Raw genomic sequence first — 20,481 nt, 5'->3', positions numbered from 1 at the left:
CGAGGCAAGGTCGACTGTCAAGGCCAGGGCCTCATCACACCTCTGGCCTCCAGGGCCGGGGGAGGAAGCCATAGACCATCTCGGCTCCGGTACTCTCTCGCTTGTAATCATCATCTTCGGCTAACTTACAAACTCAGCAAGATAATTCGGGAAATGGGTTTATGTAATTTCATCTCGATTAAGTCTAGGGGAGAATGGAGAAAGAATAAATACGAAGGTGGATGGATCTATTCGAATGCAGTGAGAATGATTACGTTTTAAGCAAAAAATACTTCATTCAACTAATATATTTTCGGAATTGAACGGTTGCCTAGACACGATTCATCGAGAGGTAGTAAAGGCGAAGAATACCAATAACATGTCCGATACTTTAGCGATGTCCATTGTGAAATTCCTGGACAAAGAAACCCATAATTTTTCCATTGCTCGGAGCGTATATATTTTAGATACATACAAGAATGATCTAAAATAGATGTATGAAATGCACCGGTTCTACAACATTGTTCGAGATCACACTCATCCAAAACACAGTTATAGATTACAGAACATCTATTGCTACAGCAGATTTGACATTTATAATTTAGAGATTTCAATCGTTGAGATGATTATTGAATTGTAGCTCTGCACTGCAAACATGTTCTGAACACTTACACATCGTCACTCCTGATCTCCGGCTTACTCGTATTTACCGTGGGATCTCGGAACCGTGTCCACAGTCCACGCGGAAGTAGCGAGTTCTAAGCGAGGTGTAAGGCGCGGGCCAGAGTTGCCGATTTGTGCGAACCTCGCGGCGACCTTGGCCGAGCATCGATCCGCCGCAAGGTTACTGTACAAGTGGCAACGCCGCACTCCACCTTACTTGTTACATAGGTCCAGGTCGGGCCGGGGGATGCTGTATTGTGCCGAGCACGGGGCATAACTCGGTCCAACTGTGGCACTTTATACGAGGCGTCTACTCGCTTTTGAAAACCCCAACAATAACACAAAAAGTACATTACAGTTAGTATCAATTTATCTGTGGACGAGTTCTTGTGCATGTTCTTGGTCCGAATAACTTATATCAACTCCCTCTAAGTGTTGCTGTATTTTGGAAGCAATAATCTTGGAGAAATAACTAAAACTGTCCAGACACAATCACCAATTCACTACCCGTTCTTTGACAATTCCCAACGCCTTCACTAATAACTAAGTGCTCTCCCGTGAGACTGCCCATCAGTCCTAAAGCAGTCCAGCTACGACAGAATTGTTAGAACTGCTTGCGAATTTGACACGTTGTCTACTTTTCGAATACTTATTGCTAGATACTAATTTATAATTAATGAAAAGATAAACGTAATGAAATCTCAAGAGGTAAACGCATACTGACATCCACAAGCTGGCAACAGTTACCAGGCAAGTAACGTTGAGCAGGGCGCAGGTCATTAGCTAAATGGCAACGCGGCAGTCGTAGCGTGGATCAGAATAACTGGGGGTCAGTGACCTGTATATACACGCGCCTCGTACACGATCATCCCGTTGCTTAAAACGTCCTTGTACGCAACCTCCCAGGACCGTGCAGTACCACTGGTCAACAAAACGTAGACGTAATCTGTAGATAGCGGATACCTAGAAGTTTCAAACAGTATACAACCACTGGTCAAAAAATGCAACGACATAATTTGTAAATAACAAGCGCAAGTAATAAACCTTGATTCTATAACTGAAAATCAAGGGCAGCTCTAAAGGGGAGCAATCATTATATATGAACTCTCAAAATGGAACTTTAATCTAAAAACAGTGTTGTTGCAACACTGCTCATTGTACAGGGGAGGGAATTCCATAGTAATAAGCTGGAGCCGTAAACGTCTTCGGTCAGAGGGTCCTTCTACTAGTAGATTTACTCCGAGAATCGTTGGATATACGGGCGCTGGCTACTCAAGTTTTGTACCTGGTAACCAGCATGGCAATACCAACAAGTTTAACTTGTCTTTGCACGAAGAGAGAGAGAGAGGAACTTTAGCACCATATCTAGTGTTGTACGATCTGACGTGTTGCGATCACCGTTGACTGATTATGGCGCAGATCATTAGGCCTTTGACTGGCTGGATCTTAGCTTGGCTGGATTTAGTCTATAACATGCGACACGATAAACACACGGAACTTGCTTCTCTTGACTATAGGCGTTCATCCATAACAGCGCGACACACGACGGCAAACCTCTTTACTCTAAAATAAAGAAGGGTGACCACTTTGTCAGTTTTTACTGGCCAAAAAAAGACAATAAGTTGCCGCTACCATCTCGCCTGTGACGACTGTGCCGACACAGTAGCCGGTGGGGGACCGGGCCGGGAGGCGCGTGGCGGCGATATCCGCGTCTAATGGGTTTGTTGACGCCATCGCCACTAATCGCCCAGATAAATCACATCGACACGGGGCCGCGGTACACGATACCACTGGTACCCATCCTCCACCTACCCAACAACCAACCACTGGTCACAACACCACTTGACACAGAGTTAGCGTGTATCACCGTGGGTGATGAGACAATGAGACAATGTATATTACTATAAAATTATCCTTCATACACGCTGCACTATACAATATTACACAATGTTATTTACAAACAACGAAGATGTACTCGGTATTTAAAATACAAAGTGAAAAATCGGCTTTTAATCGTAAAATGGTACACACATTACGAAGGAAAGCTGTACGAATTAGCTTAAAGTCATCTTGATCCTGCTTCAAAGCGGAAAGCAATGTTGGGACGAATCTATTTTATCGATACGCGATGACCTTCGACTTCTTGCACCGAAGACAGGTACACTCGCTGATATCAGATACAGTTTACCGCTCGGTCTGATAGATTATCACAAGATATGAGAGCAGAGTCTGCCCGTGTACACCAACGTCGTGTGATAATTCCAAAAGTATATTCGACTCCAAATTAAATACCTTTAAATTGTAATACTCTGTTTCTAACAGAAAATTTTGGTTTAGGTTTACGAGATCTAACTTAAACAACAATTGAAAGCGTCCATAAATTACCTAGGTAAACGTATGCACACATTCAATTTCTTAAGAATGCTGGAAACTATATAATTTGTTATGGGTTTGGAACAGAAGGCAACAATAAACAATATTAATTGCTGTTGAATTACACTTGCAACCGTTGTATTTTTCCGATTCAGAAAACTTTACACAGGAAATATTTAAACAAATATATAGTACACTAACTATTTCATCCTTATTAAATTAAATCTAAGATTGTGTGTAACTATAACGAAATCGCCCTAGTATTTGTCGTTAGTGATTGTTTGTATTGTTTATTTGTCACGCGTGTGTTATTTTAATCGATACAATACAGAATAAGACTTGCTTTTGACCCCTGATTCTGAAAACTTCACGACAATCTAAGTGATATCAACAACATTAAGGATAAACTTGTGTTGGTCTAACATCAGTTTACAATTGGCACGCCCTTCACTGAAATCAATTAGTAAGGGAATATAAAAATACATTCACATTTTAATCTCTTTCACTTTAACTTTGACAAGTGTGTTTTTAATCTGGACACTTTACTTTCACGAACGAAGTTAAAGACTAGTCGTTATATTAACTTAACTCGATTTAATCCATACATTTTAATAAGTTCCTACTTATTTTTAGATTTTGAACTTCAAGGTACGACCTTTCTTCAGTGACATACATTTTACAATAAATTGTACAGAACCAGTTGTATACTACGTCGCTTAGTGTCCCCGGAGATCCACGACCACCCTACGACCCGCAGCTTTGGCGACTTGACCGCTTCAGTTTTACTTTCCGCGGCGGGATGACCTTGAGGGCGACGACCTGCGGGTGAACACCCAGCGGATCACAACAACGGTGTAGAGTACGGAGTACGGTACCTGCGCCTGCGAGCAGATCAGGGCATTGACCACTGCCGCTCGCAACTGCCGCATCACCGTCGCGCTTCCTCCCCACTTACATGATTCGTCCCATCTTCATCGACAACGAACGAGCCGTGACGAAACCTTCAATGAGGAATCAACCACTGTTCTTAGGCCCTACCCACTTGAGGAGGTGTTTTCTGATAAATTGTGTCAAATGACATTGTATATGAACACGTCACCTTTTGTGCAACAGGTAAGGGTACGCAGCGACTCGCCGGATTTGTAAGTACAATATAGAATCTGAACTTTGAATATGTTTGCAGTTTCATAAAAGTGTGGTTAGTTCATCATAACTATCTTTCTACAGAAAAGGAATATTTTATTTTTTCATTTATTACATTTTTACTTATTATTTGTATTGGTGGTGTAATAACATGTAATAGGACAAACTTCCCTCGAATTCAAAAATTAGTTTACGATTATAGATTAGTTTGCAGTCTTGTAAAGACTAATTTTACTAACACTTTCCAGTAATAAGTGATATTGATCCTTTTTTATAAACATATTCATAAATTAATACTACGAAATATATAGCACAATTACCCCTACAAGCATCGAACATTTTTTTGATGTCGGTACTGTAAGGCCTACTCCACGTTCAGGCAGAGAATTTATATGATCATTTAATGTATTATTTTATATATATTTCTCGGTTGAATGTAGGGTGGTAGCACTGACACCGGTACGCAGGCGGAAGAGCGTGTAGTTGTGCATAAACAGGTCAACGTGAAGCGAGGCGTTACGGTCGTCGCGTTGCGGCGTAGCACAGGTCTCATACACATACACACACACACACATACAAGTGTCCTGGCATACTCCACGGTCTTAATTTTTCAGTTCTAAAATTAAGGTGGCCAAAAGGTGTCTTCATTAGATCCTCTCTCGCTACCAGTTATTACCACAAGAAAACTTCTCAAACAATGTTCACTAAAAAATAATTACATTCTATATTTCCTTACATATACAGAAGACTAACGATGGCCAAACTTAGGGAAAACATATAAGACGAGTTACCTGTGTGTAACACCAATTCTCAGCAACGGGAGTGTTGACCTCTGGGGGTGGCGGGCTAGGAACCCGCGATACTGCCATGCTGCTGGAGCCGGGGTGTGCGGACGAGACCCGGCCAGTCTGTGGCGAGCAGTCACTCACCACTGGCAGTCTGTAATACATCAGAACCATTACAAACGATAAGACTACATTTAGGAATCTGCTATAGTAAGGATGGGGGGGGGGGAGGACGAGACCCGGCCAGTCTGTGGCGAGCAGTCACTCACCACTGGCAGTCTGTAATACATCAGAACCATTACAAACGATAAGACTACATTTAGGAATCTGCTATAGTAAGGATGGGGGGGGGAGGACGAGACCCGGCCAGTCTGTGGCGAGCAGTCACTCACCACTGGCAGTCTGTAATACATCAGAACCATTACAAACGATAAGACTACATTTAGGAATCTGCTATAGTAAGGATGGGGGGGGAGGACGAGACCCGGCCAGTCTGTGGCGAGCAGTCACTCACCACTGGCAGTCTGTAATACATCAGAACCATTACAAACGATAAGACTACATTTAGGAATCTGCTATAGTAAGGATGGGGGGGGGGGGGAGGACGAGACCCGGCCAGTCTGTGGCGAGCAGTCACTCACCACTGGCAGTCTAGTGATACATCAGAACCATTACAAACGATAAGACTACATTTAGGAATCTGCTATAGTAAGGATGGGGGGGGGAGGACGAGACCCGGCCAGTCTGTGGCGAGCAGTCACTCACCACTGGCAGTCTAGTGATACATCAGAACCATTACAAACGATAAGACTACATTTAGGAAATCTGCTATAGTAAGGATGGGGGGGGGGACGAGACCCGGCCAGTCTGTGGCGAGCAGTCACTCACCACTGGCAGTCTGTGATACATCAGAACCATTACAAACGATAAGACTACATTTAGGAATCTGCTATAGTAAGGATGGGGGGGGGGGGAGGACGAGACCCGGCCAGTCTGTGGCGAGCAGTCACTCACCACTGGCAGTCTAGTGATACATCAGAAACCATTACAAACGATAAGACTACATTTAGGAATCTGCTATAGTAAGGATGGGGGGGGGGACGAGACCCAGCCAGTCTGTGGCGAGCAGTCACTCACCACTGGCAGTCTGTAATACATCAGAACCATTACAAACGATAAGACTCAATTTAGAAATCGTCGTGTCGTTGCTAATTTTATAACTAAGAGGATCGTTCCTCATGTGAGTTTTACTTTAGTACATAAAATGTTACGAGCCTTATATTAACAAGAGACAATGATACATTTTTCATACATTGTTTGCAAATCAGTGAGTGGGCAGAGTAAACAAGAATAAATCATCAGCTATGTTGGGGAGTCGCCAGATATCAGGACGTCAGCCTATGCGTGGGAGGAGCGCGGGTCACGGACCTCTCTGTTCTCTGAGCTACAGGAGGTGTGCTCGTCACTTCGCTGTTGCAGTTCGTACGTTCCGCCTTGCTCGTCCTGTCATAGGTGAGTAACGGGATAGCTGGGTCGGGGGTTATGCGACACTCTCAGAGGATGAGTGAGACAGTCCTTACGCTCAATCTAGGTAGCTTATTCTCCAGTCATACATCGTAATCTAGAATTTGCGGAGGGGAAAGCCGATCGGGGAAAATAGCAATGTACGTCACTTCATTCTCGTGGGGATCCAATGTAGTTATGAGTTCGTGGTGGCAACATGCGTGTATGCAACCCATAGACACAACTGTAAAGTTATCATGACACCAATGTCAGGCGTAGGCGACCGATATCGGCTGTTAAAGGAGGAGAATAAGGGTCTAAGGGTTGATGGAAGCTGTGCGTGGCTCAAATCTATTATCTTACAGAGTACCAGACAGCCCCTTAAGGGTGAAGCGGCCCTTGTGGAAGGAGGCGTGGCGGTAATACTATATCCTTCATTCCGATAACGAAATCTTCAGCTCGACAAGTAGTCGAGAAGAGTAATACATTTCCTCGTTATTTATTTGAAAATGTGTTAAAACACATCCGGGTTAGTGAGTGGAGGCTATTGGTGGCCTGCCACGAAGAGTAACCTAATTTTCGGAAACCAAAATCATTTCTTCCTGAACATTTTTAAATCTTACTCCTTAAGTTATCTTTCAACCTAATAGTTACATTTACTTAATGTGAAAAACTGTTTATCCCCCTTAAGTTATGTGCTCATGGTGGAATTGTAAGGCGAGCATAGTATTACTGTAAAACCGTTCTTGGCGAGTTCAAAATCAAGTTGTAGAATGGAATATTCCTTCACGAGGTTTAATAAAACATATTCTAAGCCATTTGCTTAACATGATGTATAACAGAAGCTATTTCATGATGTATAAAAAGACAGATAGACTTAGCAACAAGAATATTTATCTGTTGTATCATGCCAATACTGATCACTGAATTGGCATCAATTCAGATTTACATAATTCCTTACAAACCAGTTGAGGCTTGAGCTCCGCATCGGCACCCGATCGAATCGACCTTGTCGTTGTCACTTACACACGATTATCGTTCATCATTATTTCCATATGTTCAGCTTCTTCACGCGCGGTTCTCTCCCATCGAATCTCGAGCTTGTGATGCCAGTGTAAGAATTCCTGAGGTGATAAACGCTCGTGATGACACTTAAAGAACGATGAATGAAGTTCACAAAATATAATTAATGCATTACGACATCATTTTACTTGACAATTCAAGTGTGCTTTCTAAAATAGAAAATAAAATAAACCAAACCGATGTACTACCGACATGGAAATATATCTTTTAAAGACTTTCATATAATATGTTTTATTCAGTGTAATGAAAATATACCAAAAGAAATTAGTGAGATTATTAATCGTAGTTGACTTAGGTTTTAGTGCACTTTTCTATAATGAATAATAAAATAAACTAAACCGATCTGTTTTTACTACGCAAAAGTACAGTTTCCTACAACAGTCGGGCAATCACGTACACTAGATACAATGATACAGGTATATAACGAAAGAAAGAAATTGGCTAAATGTATTGAATTGACAAACTCTTTACGTAATATGAAGTAAAACTAGTAAGGGACAAAACATGTGAGGGGAGACAAAGTGGGAATTATCGCGTGTGCCGGTATCGACCGGTGGGTTGGCTACATTGCGCGGTCTCCCACCCCGACCTTGACAGATCAGCTGTTAGCCGTTCCAAATGTTCCAATGTCGTTCTCTAGCCTTTGCCCTTGAGATGAGAAGCAGTCCCTCTAATGCGGTACTACGTAACTGACGCATGTTATTGTTTTTACCATTTTCTAAGACGGATCTTTAATTCAATTTTCAGAATAATAAACATTGTTTTGCATAGATTTATGAGATGGTTAAAACTTTGAACCTTATACAACTTGAGGATACTGTAAGATAGTATGGTGCATGCCAAGGTTTAAAAATACAACAATCTTGATACAAAACTGTATAAATGTACGCCCAAAACTTCTAACGTCATGCGTGTCCTTTAACAATGATTATCCCATAAGTATTTATTTATACAATGGCTTATATACAATCTCAATGCCTCAAGTTTAGTTTCTTTTTGTGAAGGATTCACAAAATTCTCCTTGTGAAGGAAAAAATTAAGATTTTTCGAAGAGAGAGTTTATAAAGGATGTACTGTCATTGTCATTTCTAAAACAAATTAACACTGAAATTTGCGCTTTTGGGATTAACTATGCAAAATTCTCATTACTTTAAGATTTCGAAAATCTCAAATCTGCACAACGCTGGATATGGAATCTGCAGGTTCCCGTTTGCGATCAGTCTATCACATAAATTAAGAATTGAATTTATTTTAAGGGTAAAGAACTCTTAGTCTATCACTGCCTGAATTAATAATTGATATACCACACTACAATGTGGTACTACTTACACCTTTTAAGACTGATAAAGACTGAATACACTACTTTTAATAAACATTACCCATCGCTAAATGAACTACTAGAGAAGTTTGAAGCTACTACGTTGTAAAGTTTATTTTCGTCATTCACCAACGATTCTGGATAGACGTCGAAGTAAGACTTTTCGACTAAACAAATATTCGCAAATAGACTATTTTCAACACCGCTAAAATATAGCATTAAAAGACGTTGCAACATATGATGCAAGACGATGACCCATGAAACATTAAGGCTGACGACCATTACTAACTAGTATGGTGATTGTCAAGATTGTCTGAAACTAAAACAATTTGTTGCAAACTCGCTGTTGTAAAGTACTAATTATTGTGTTTATCCAGTCTGCAGTCCAGTGATCGATATATCAATGTTTCTATGTTTGTTTAATCTCTGTAAACGTAAAATGCTATTTAAACTAACACTTATCAAAGTAGAAATAGCCCATACAACTTGTGTTTTTGTAAAATCTCGCTTCCATTCGAACCTTTGTACTGTTACACACCCAATCACAAATGTTGCTATTAGAAGAACGCTCTGACAGTTATATCGGAATTGTGATGCAGTTGCAAATTGTGCTGTGTGAGGAATGGGAAACTATTTCATATCAGTTTTTGAAGTAGATTAGATATGGATTGGAATATTTGTAATATGATTCAGCACACAATCGACAAATAGAAAGGCGCGACTTCTCTCTCTCGAGAGAGAGAGAGCTCAATATTAACTGAGGTTTTCCACAACACAAAGTAAAAATGTCGAAGAATTTTTTCTGAATAACCAATAACATTATGATAAAAATAATGTTACGTCCTCGTCGCTAGCGGAATTTTGGACCGAGTTTCATTTTATACAATTGATTAATAGGGCACAGTAAACTCGATTATCTTGAGTTAGTTCCACATATCCAATGTTTAATTTTAAACGGTCCTTCTGACATACTTAAACGAGATAATTTGATGAAACAAAAAAGTATTTTTAAGTTTACGCAAGTAAAAAGAAAATCCAGTGGTCAAAATTTTGATGTAAGTGTGAATAAAATGAACTAAAAACATTAAAAAACCTGCATTTAACATATTTTTTATGATGATTTTTGGAAAATAGACACTCAAAAGACATTTGTTTAGCTAGTAAAATAGTTTTAAAATCATACAAATCCCATTTAAAATAAGGTCAAGACCAACCTATTTTAAATTAACATAGCATGTATGGAAACAAATTCACGATAGCCCACGGTACAGTTCCCTGTTAATACACATACACACGTTCTTTATTTTAATTTCTCTCTAACAACTTTATTTCGTCCTATGAATATAAAATAAATAAAATAAAAGTACAAGACGAACTAAAAGGCGTCTGGAAGCATATAACTAATATCTCTATTATAAAATTATTTATCTCCCACTGTCAGGAGCTAAGGGCGTAAAGGTGACTGAAGTTTAACATTGTTCTTATTTTGGTAAGACTGGAGGTTGTTTACACACAATCGACTCGCAGGAACGATTGAGAGAGGGATTATTATGGAAAGAAGTTCGACGTTATTTATATTCTTTTCATATAAGCCGTAGCTAGCTATATACAAAATCAGAATGCTCCATCCTCGGATACACCCCACAGGCCAAAGTAAAAACGCACAGGAATCCCTAGGAGTTTCAAATTTATCGGACAGTTTAGCATTTTCACTTGCGTTTCTTCTGATGGTTAATTCTGGTTTTGAAGGGCATCTTTGTAAGGAATGCCTAAACAACTACCAAATTTTCAAAATGTTTCAGCCGAATAGCTGTCATAATGGCGATGTCTCCACTTTATGGGATGCACAAGGGTATTTCAAATTTGTCCAAGGTGTGCCTCTGCAGTTTCGTTTAGGATCACCGGCCGAGCAGAACCGCTTCCCGCAAGAATCCCCGGGTAACACAAAGCCATAGGTGACCTTGGGCGGAAGCAGCAACGATGTGAATGACCACGGGTCATCGTTCCGCGGCTCAGCAGAGCTCGTCTCAACGTCTGCCCGCGGGGCGTTCACCCGGCCATGGGAACTCGTCGACCGCCCGACGACCGCCCGCGCCGCACCGGCCGCTACTCCACGGTCCGCGGGAGGTTAGTACCCTCTAACCTCGTGCAAATTGCTACTATCTCGTTAGATTACGATTTCAGACCCGAGCTCTTAGAACGGAAGTGTTCCATAATCGGAACGTGTACCCGTAGATTGCTGTATTAAAATGACTCACATGCCTGTACTCAGCGCGAAGATGGCAAATACGGGTGTCGCAGAGAGCGTGCGATACTCCTCTAACTGTTCCTTGACGTACTACACATGCCTAATTTATCCATAAAAATACATATTATTATTCTTAAAGTGAAATATGGAATAATCAACCCTCCTTCAACTATTGTGTATTGTTGTAAGATACCTCTGTAAGCATGTTATTAACAGTGTGAATGTTGAGTTTAGCTCTATTTCACCTGCCGCCTTCAACCCTCTATAATCAACCCTCCTTCAACTATTGTGTATTGTTCTAAGATAACTCTGTAAACATGTTATTAACAGTGTGAATGTTGAGTTTAGCTCTATTTCACCTGCCGCCTTCAACCCTCTATAATCAACCCTCCTTCAACTATTGTGTATTGTTCTAAGATACCTCTGTAAACATGTTATTAACAGTGTGAATGTTGAGTTTAGCTCTATTTCACCTGCCGCCTTCAACCCTCTATAATCAACCCTCCTTCAACTATTGTGTATTGTTCTAAGATACCTCTGTAAACATGTTATTAACAGTGTGAATGTTGAGTTTAGCTCTATTTCACCTGCCGCCTTCAACCCTCTATAATCAACCCTCCTTCAACTATTGTGTATTGTTCTAAGATACCTCTGTAAACATGTTATTAACAGTGTGAATGTTGAGTTTAGCTCTATTTCACCTGCCGCCTTCAACCCTCTATAATCAACCCTCCTTCAACTATTGTGTATTGTTCTAAGATACCTCTGTAAACATGTTATTAACAGTGTGAATGTTGAGTTTAGCTCTATTTCACCTGCCGCCTTCAACCCTCTATAATCAACCCTCCTTCAACTATTGTGTATTGTTCTAAGATACCTCTGTAAACATGTTATTAACAGTGTGAATGTTGAGTTTAGCTCTATTTCACCTGCCGCCTTCAACCCTCTATAATCAACCCTCCTTCAACTATTGTGTATTGTTCTAAGATACTTCTGTAAACATGTTATTAACAGTGTGAATGTTGAGTTTAGCTCTATTTCACCTGCCGCCTTCAACCCTCTATAATCAACCCTCCTTCAACTATTGTGTATTGTTCTAAGATACCTCTGTAAACATGTTATTAACAGTGTGAATGTTGAGTTTAGCTCTATTTCACCTGCCGCCTTCAACCCTCTATAATCAACCCTCCTTCAACTATTGTGTATTGTTCTAAGATACCTCTGTAAACATGTTATTAACAGTGTGAATGTTGAGTTTAGCTCTATTTCACCTGCCGCCTTCAACCCTCTATAATCAACCCTCCTTCAACTATTGTGTATTGTTCTAAGATACCTCTGTAAACATGTTATTAACAGTGTGAATGTTGAGTTTAGCTCTATTTCACCTGCCGCTTAGTGCAGCGTCTGAAATCAATGAAGGAACAACTGTTTCCCAACAACTCATTGTATTGCCGAGGGTACGTTTTAAGCGTTTTCGTCTCCGACTGGCCAGGTCGGTTGTCAACCTACCCCATTCTCAGCCCCTGGTGATGCTGATGCCTTCAATAGTATCGCCACATATTATTACATCGCGACGAAAAGCTCTTAACCTATTGTAAACTATAACCATGGTTACGCAACAGTTATGCGCACTTGTATACCGAATATATCGTCACACAGCTCTCTTGGTCAACTTTTCCTCTTCATTTAAATATAAATCCCGATATCCGGCCTTGAGCGCTTCCACAGAGTGGAGAGCTCGAATGTGTGCCTCCTAATTCTCGGAGTGTGGACAGGAGGAGCCCCGAGAGCATATGACCCCCTACTTGTTTATACGGATGCTACACAACGCCACAGCAGTGTTATCGGCGTATGTGTCGTCCTCGGCCCGAAGGTTGTGCCAAAATTGATAGATTTGCGCCATAACCCGATAAGATAGCGTCGAGGCCTACATGGAACAAGGCCGGTACTTCATCACCACAGTTTTATATAAATGAAATAGAGATATTATTTTTCAAATTAACAAGTTTTGATGACGCAATGATGTTTCAGGTTCGACTAGTCAATTGCACTATATTAGTAGATCTATCATAAGTGAATGCGTTGTATAATAGACTGAGTATCGAAAACGATTCGTCTAACCAAAACATATAATTTTAGTGAGTGATCATCATAAACCTACCCACCTGAAACTGTTCGTGGTCTTAAACACTCGTTCACTCGCTTTCCAAAACCATCACGGTGCACAAGGAGTCGCCGAGGACAACGTAGACTAACAATATGTAATGGAGCCAAGCAATGAATAAATACAGAGAAGGACGGAGATATGGCCATGGCCCGACGTAATTGTAATTGTGTGCAGAATTTGATTGAATGCTTAAAATATTAGAATTGTAACTTAAGCTTCACTGCCGAGACGTGACCGGGACAAACTAACTTGCGTGCAAGTCGTGAATTATTGACTTTCTTCTTGAAATAAGATTGTAAAAATGTTCTGTTATGAAGTTAAATGTCTGTTTAGTCCGTGTGAATACAGTTAGTTTATGATTGAGAAAGGGTGAACTGCCAGGACAGTGTAACCGGTACCGTTAAGGTTTACAGTTGCATAACACAACGAGCACCGCTATTCGAACGTTCATGCGATTATAAAACAAGGCCACTCAGGGACGGCAAGGTTAGTGATGGAAATATGGCTACATAAATCGGATCTGTCGATATACATAAATACTCGTATGACGTTTCCATTGAAATTGCGAAACGCGCAGTTCTTTCCTTGAGAAATAGCCCGATAGGGTTCTACAACTCTCTTAGAGATTTAAAGAACTCTCGGCTTTAAGATTTTTACCGATGGTTTTTTCTGGTCTCGATAGAAGAAAAGATATGAACTTATTTCTGGAAATATTAAATACATATCTCAGTGGAAGTTTCTGGCACGGGTTGTATGTCAAAAAATATCACTAATTAGAGAATAGATGTATACATGTATACTAAATACATAAGTGTACACAATTTGAAAGTTTTCGTTTCTGTGAGTAATTCTAAATACAGACCGAAATAAATTTTACATTATGAATGCAGAAATCGTAGAATATGCACGGACAAAGAAACTCAATTCCACTAAATGTTAGTCCAATAGCGAACTACTTATAAACAGATTTTCATTTTTTTAGACGAACGAGGAGTAATGTGAAATGTTGAAATTAAAACTCATAGTGTGTCTTTGGGAACGTTTTCATTAGGTACAATATTACAGTACTATAGTACAATATACTATAGGTGTACGATATATGTGAGTATAACAGGTAACAATGTCCTTTAAATTACGAGTTTTCGAAAATACATATAGGAAAGTATTATTCAAACCATGTAAAATGACAAAAGAGTTGACGGCTCGTTATTTGATAGAGCACTAGTGTGTCAACAGATAAAGACGGATTAAAAGAGGGTGTTGAGAAAATTTAATAGGACCTTAGACAGAACGAAAATCTTTAAAAAACAAACTTGCGCAACCCGAACGTTCGGTACGTATACCAGGAATTAGGAATCAGATTCAACATTCCTATCTGAACGATCCTTTCCGTCTCAGGTTGTATTTTCAACAAGGCGTTGGATTGTTGACAATAGATAATATTCTTTGTCATTTATTACATTTGGCAAACCCGATAACGTTACACGTCTAAACTATAATTCGTTTTTCGAATACCCGTTATATTAAGATTTCCTCCATTCTGTCGATAAGATGTACAAAGAATGACCTTCAACCACAGAAGAAATTTTTATTGTAAAAACTCAGTGAACAACGGGGCTAAATGACAAAGTCATAGCCTTTAAAGAAAAAAAAAAAAAAAAAAAAAAAAAAAAAAAAAAAAAAAAAAAAAAAAAAAACTTTGCCTAGTGAATGCGTTTAATTAAAACCTGGCAAATTTAAGAGATACAAGAATAGAACCTCATATTAAGTAAGTACTACCACAAACCACACGAGCAGAATCGGCTCAAGGAGAAATAGTCGAGATTTACAGGCGGATTTCCTGCCTGAGTGGATATGAAGACGACCGCCGTGGCCTCTCGTTTAATTAAACCGCTCCAGTTAAATATACCGTGTGTACGTACAAGTGAGCTCAGTTCAACCCCAAGGTTCTTTGGGCAGTCAAGAAAAGTAACTCTTGACCTAAAAAAATATTTCAAACCAAAATTTCTGTCTGGAATAGAGCCGATTATTTATTTTAACATGTGTTCGTTTATGAAGAACTAAATATTTAAAATTCTGATGCCAGCCAGACATCGCGGTTAGGAAAATCTGCGATCCACTATCGTTCACGTAATATGAACAAAACGGTCGATGAGATCTTAAATGGTAATATTGATAGCTAGTTAGACGTAATTATCAGTCAACTGTATCTATACGTGGATCGTGTATTGTTAGTATGACGAAATTGAAAGATGGAATAAAAACAGGCAATACACAATCAAATTTAAATTCTTGAATAAAACAATAATATTTTAAATTGTAACCACGTCGCCTCAGATAGGATTCCTGCAAGTCGAACTCATAAACAGTAAAAATACGACAACTCGCCGATGTGGTGTATATAAATTGGCAGGAGATCGTGCGGTCACTACACAGAAAATGGTAAATCAAAATTCGATACATAAAGAATGGCAGATCAGGAGGTCAGTGGACAAAACAAGGTTGATAATGGGGTCAATAAATAGAGAATGGCAGATAAGCACGTTAGTATACACAGAGTGACAGATAAAGAGGTCAGTATACGGACAATGGCAAATTAGAAAGTCAGTAAATATAGTGGCAGATAAGGAGGATAGCATATAGAGAATAGCCGATAGGGAAGTCAGTACACAGATAATGCCAGATAAGGAAGTCACTACACGGAAAAAGGCAGATGACCAATCGATCAGTAAAGACATTCATAATTCATCTCTGTTTAAACGGGTTACGAAATGAAAGAAAACGCAAAACCTGACCACGCGCCGTCAGGTTGTTCAATATTGGATTTTGTCGAACACGAAACACAGATCAAGAGGTGCCATGTAAAGATACGACCATGCGGTTCCTGTTTACAGCAACTACACACAGAACGGGATAACTATACATGACAGATAGACTGGTCGTTAAATCACAGGATGTCAAACCCGGAGAACAAAGAAAATCGCAGATGACTCGGCCTCGGGAGTGACCCGGAAGCCGGGGGTAGTCGGCAAGTCGGAGCGCAGCAGTAGGCCAGTGGTCTGGTGAAAGTGAAAGTAACGGGCACAAGCACAGGGCACGGCAGTGGCAACGGCTCGGTGTTACAATGTAGTTACTACACAGGAGTTTCCACACAGGCGACTCGTAACCGGAGTACCCGTAACACCCGTGTCGTGCACGACCCCAGTGCTTGTGGTAGAACAGTAAACTTTGTGCAAAGTACTCCACGTACTGCCCAGTAGATAGGGACAATACACAGAACAAACAAACCAAACACTCGTCAGTATTCTTAACGAACACCAGATTTAAGAAAGGTAAAACGTATATTAATAATCATAATGTGCCACATCGGGACGTTTCCAGGTCACCTACCACGACCTGATATAATTACGGTATTAAATCAATGACTTTGTAACCAGGCTATATGCGCCGCTTCACTATGTGACCCACAAGTACGGTTCAGTAGTTACCGCACGTGAACTTTGTAACCGGGCTATAAGCGCCGCCTCACTATGTGACCCATAAGTGCGTTTCAGTAGTTACCGCACGTGAACTTTGTAACCGGAATATAAGCGCCGCCTCACTATGTGACTCATAAGTACGGTTCAGTAGTTACCGCACGTGAACTTTGTAACTGAGCTCTATGCGCCGCCTCACTATGTGACCCATAAGTGCGGTTCAGTAGTTACCGCACGTGAACTTCGTAACTGAGCTCTATGCGCCGCCTCACTATGTGACCCATAAGTACGGTTCAGTAGTTACCGCACGTGAACTTTGTAACCGAGCTATAAGCGCCGCCTCACTATAATGCCCAGGAAAGACACCAGTTCCCAATCATTGTTGGCGTTCCGTCTCCAAATAAATATTCGACCTTTTCATGTCTTTCGCTGCACCACCGGCACCGGCTATGTTTACTGTCAAGGTGTGCCCTTCTCTTTTCCAGGTCTTCACTTCCACTAACCTCTTCTTCGAGGGTGGTATAGACCGGCAAAAAATGGCCACCCTAACCCTGGCCCCACTTTTTGTGCGAGGACCGGACAAAGAGGAGGGAGCGTCCGGGGGTGCCCAGCCTCGGTGAAAAGGGTAGAATTGATGAGATCTGAGCTGACAGAAACCTTTTAGAGTGAGATCTGCTTTATTGAAACCCTAGAAGCGCTCTAGGGGGAGGTTTGTATACGAGTTTACCGCAAGTGTCATGTCTGAGAAGGCAATTTGTTCTTCAAGTCGGGAAATCAATATGAACCCTCAGCGAAAGAACATTTTTAACGTCGTATTAATAAACAAATCTTTGTATAACAAACAGGGTTGCTACAGGAGTCCAATAATGAAATTCCCTGACTTTTCCCTGATTTCCAGACCAAATTTTTTCATTTTTCCCTGACTTTTTTTCGACGCAATCCCCAGGGTTTTTGGCAATTAATGGGTGGAAAAAAGCGGTGATGAGGCTAACAGGGTGGCAAATATAAAAAAGCAAAAAATAAAGTGAACACAGTTTAATACGTACAAAAAGACTGACTTAAATGATCTTTTACAATACAGAAGTAAAATACGGCGCGGCGGCCGTAAGTTTATTTGTGTAAAGGGATTTTATATTTTTCCCTGACCAACATCGAAATTCCCTGACTTGAGACCGGATTCCCTGACTTTTCCCTGATTTCCAGTCCTGTTTTTTTTTCCCCTGACTTTTCCCTGACTTCCCTGACCTGTAGCATCCCTGACAAATTTATTCAGGGTAAATGGGTTATAAACTGTGGTCCGATTCAATACAGGGTGCTGTGCAAAACTAACGGGACATAAAATGTGACAACGCGATTGGACTTTCTCTCCTCCGTACGGTGCCAGTAGGATTACAAGATCGCGACCGAGACGACATGTGTTTGCGAGCATAATTCGAGAACTGAACAAAAAGGTCCTCGGGAAGCGTCTTCGAGGCTTGCGCAAGAACCGACCACGCTCCGTAATGAGGTAAGGAGGTTAAACGACAGCGTGGGTGTGGAGCCACGGTCCTGGTCAACCCATTGTTGTTGCCATCTTTCGTAACCGATCATAATTTGGACCAATTTTGTATGAACAGATACGTCTAGTGGAACGGCTCAGCGGGGCCGCTTAAAAGGTCACGTTATAAAACGAATAATAATAACTGAACCGATACAGTCGTGAAGTAAGTACCGGTTCAGTAAGCGGAAACAAGTTGAGTGAATCCGTTAACTCGTCGAAGCCTGTACATTATTCTAGCAATGATAGAGGAATTTCTTACAAAAAACCTCAGTTCTTAAAAATTGCTAAAACTTGTTTGTATGTTAACGTGTCAACACGTGTCTTGGAGAGAGTGCAGCTAAAATTAATGATACTAAATATGAGGAAATTTATCCGACATAAACGCAGTACAAATGTAACCATGTTTACAGTAATCTTCATAATGAAAGCAATACGGAATATTTATTTTATGTTCAACAGCACGTTTGTTACGTTCACATAAAATCTATTCTAACCGAATGAAATATCGATATTAAAAATACAAAGGCATTTTGCCGTACAAAAGATTCCTGTGGAATTTTCTACTTTCCATGTCAATTCCACGACTGTTGTAGATTCAATTTATATGGAAAACAAATTATGGTAGTTATTAAAGGTTTGGTCATTCAAACGTACGCTTTGCTCGATAGGTCGAGAGTAACCGAAGCGGCATGGGATGAATCCATACGGACAAACGCAGCAGTCGGAACAAAGACAGGTGAGACAAAGAGCGATAAGGAGGCCACGGGGCAGAAACTGAAAGTGGACTGGGAGCTGAATGTGAGTGTTTGAGTGGCCGCAGACACACTTTCACATGAGCGTCCCAGTTGTGTAGAAAGCTGGGGTGTCGACACTGTGTACACTGTACACTGTACACAACACCGCCGTCACTTCGGTCATCTTCTAAGTAGATCGTCACATATATGATTTTCCATTATTTTCCCGAAAAGTGCGCGAACCGGTACCATATACAATTATAGTAATGTACTAGGGTGTGAAGTTACATTTTTCCACTTGATTACGAAAAAATGTAGAAATAGTTGTATACTCCCACTTAAAATCAATAATGCTAGAATACCAAATATTAGAGTTATAATTATTTAGAATGAAATACGATTTACGACACCACACGAAAGCGAATATGAGGCTTATACTTATTTGGAATTAAATACGGTTTACGACACCACACAAAAGCAAATATGAGGGCTATACTTATTTGGAATTAAATACGGTTTACGACACCACACAAAAGCAAATATGAGGGCTATACTTATTTGGAATTAAATACGGTTTACGACACCACACAAAAGCAAATATGAGGGCTATACTTATTTGGAATTAAATACGGTTTACGACACCACACAAAAGCAAATATGAGGGCTATACTTATTTGGAATTAAATACGGTTTACGACACCATACAAAAGCAAATATGAGGGCTATACTTATTTAGAATGAAATACGGTTTACGACACCAAAACCAAATATGAAGGTTATAATTATTTAGAATGTACGACACCACATAAAAGCAAATATTAGGGTTATACTTATTTGGAATTAAATACGGTTTACGACACCACACAAAAGCAAATATGAGGGCTATACTTATTTGGAATTAAATACGGTTTACGACACCACACAAAAGCAAATATGAGGGCTATACTTATTTGGAATTAAATACGGTTTACGACACCACACAAAAGCAAATATGAGGGCTATACTTATTTAGAATGAAATACGGTTTACGACACCACACAAAAGCAAATATGAGGGCTATACTTATTTGGAATTAAATACGGTTTACGACACCACACAAAAGCAAATATGAGGGCTATACTTATTTGGAATTAAATACGGTTTACGACACCACACAAAAGCAAATATGAGGGCTATACTTATTTGGAATTAAATACGGTTTACGACACCACACAAAAGCAAATATGAGGGCTATACTTATTTGGAATTAAATACGGTTTACGACACCACACAAAAGCAAATATGAGGGCTATACTTATTTGGAATTAAATACGGTTTACGACACCACACAAAAGCAAATATGAGGCTTATACTTATTTGGAATTAAATACGGTTTACGACACCACACAAAAGCAAATATGAGGGCTATACTTATTTAGAATTAAATACGGTTTACGACACCACACAAAAGCAAATATGAGGGCTATACT

General features: G+C 40.2%; 1 protein-coding gene across 4 annotated transcripts in view; it reads right to left on the bottom strand.

The window, feature by feature from the left end:
• LOC124368901 (protein roadkill) overlaps nucleotides 1–20,481 on the bottom strand; it is a 131,833-nt gene that overhangs the window by 14,112 nt on the left and 97,240 nt on the right. For all 4 annotated transcript variants that reach the window (XM_046826416.1, XM_046826417.1, XM_046826414.1 and 1 more), the window contains one exon: nucleotides 4,950–5,097. In XM_046826416.1, the coding sequence (XP_046682372.1) occupies nucleotides 4,950–5,027 (78 nt within the window). In that variant the 5' untranslated portion in view covers nucleotides 5,028–5,097. The remainder of the gene's footprint in view (nucleotides 1–4,949; nucleotides 5,098–20,481) is intronic.

Source organism: Homalodisca vitripennis, chromosome X (genome assembly GCF_021130785.1).
Source record: "Homalodisca vitripennis isolate AUS2020 chromosome X, UT_GWSS_2.1, whole genome shotgun sequence".
Taxonomy (NCBI): Eukaryota; Metazoa; Arthropoda; class Insecta; order Hemiptera; family Cicadellidae; genus Homalodisca; species Homalodisca vitripennis.
Note: the sequence above shows the minus strand (reverse complement) of the source record. Positions and strands in the feature narration are given on the sequence as shown.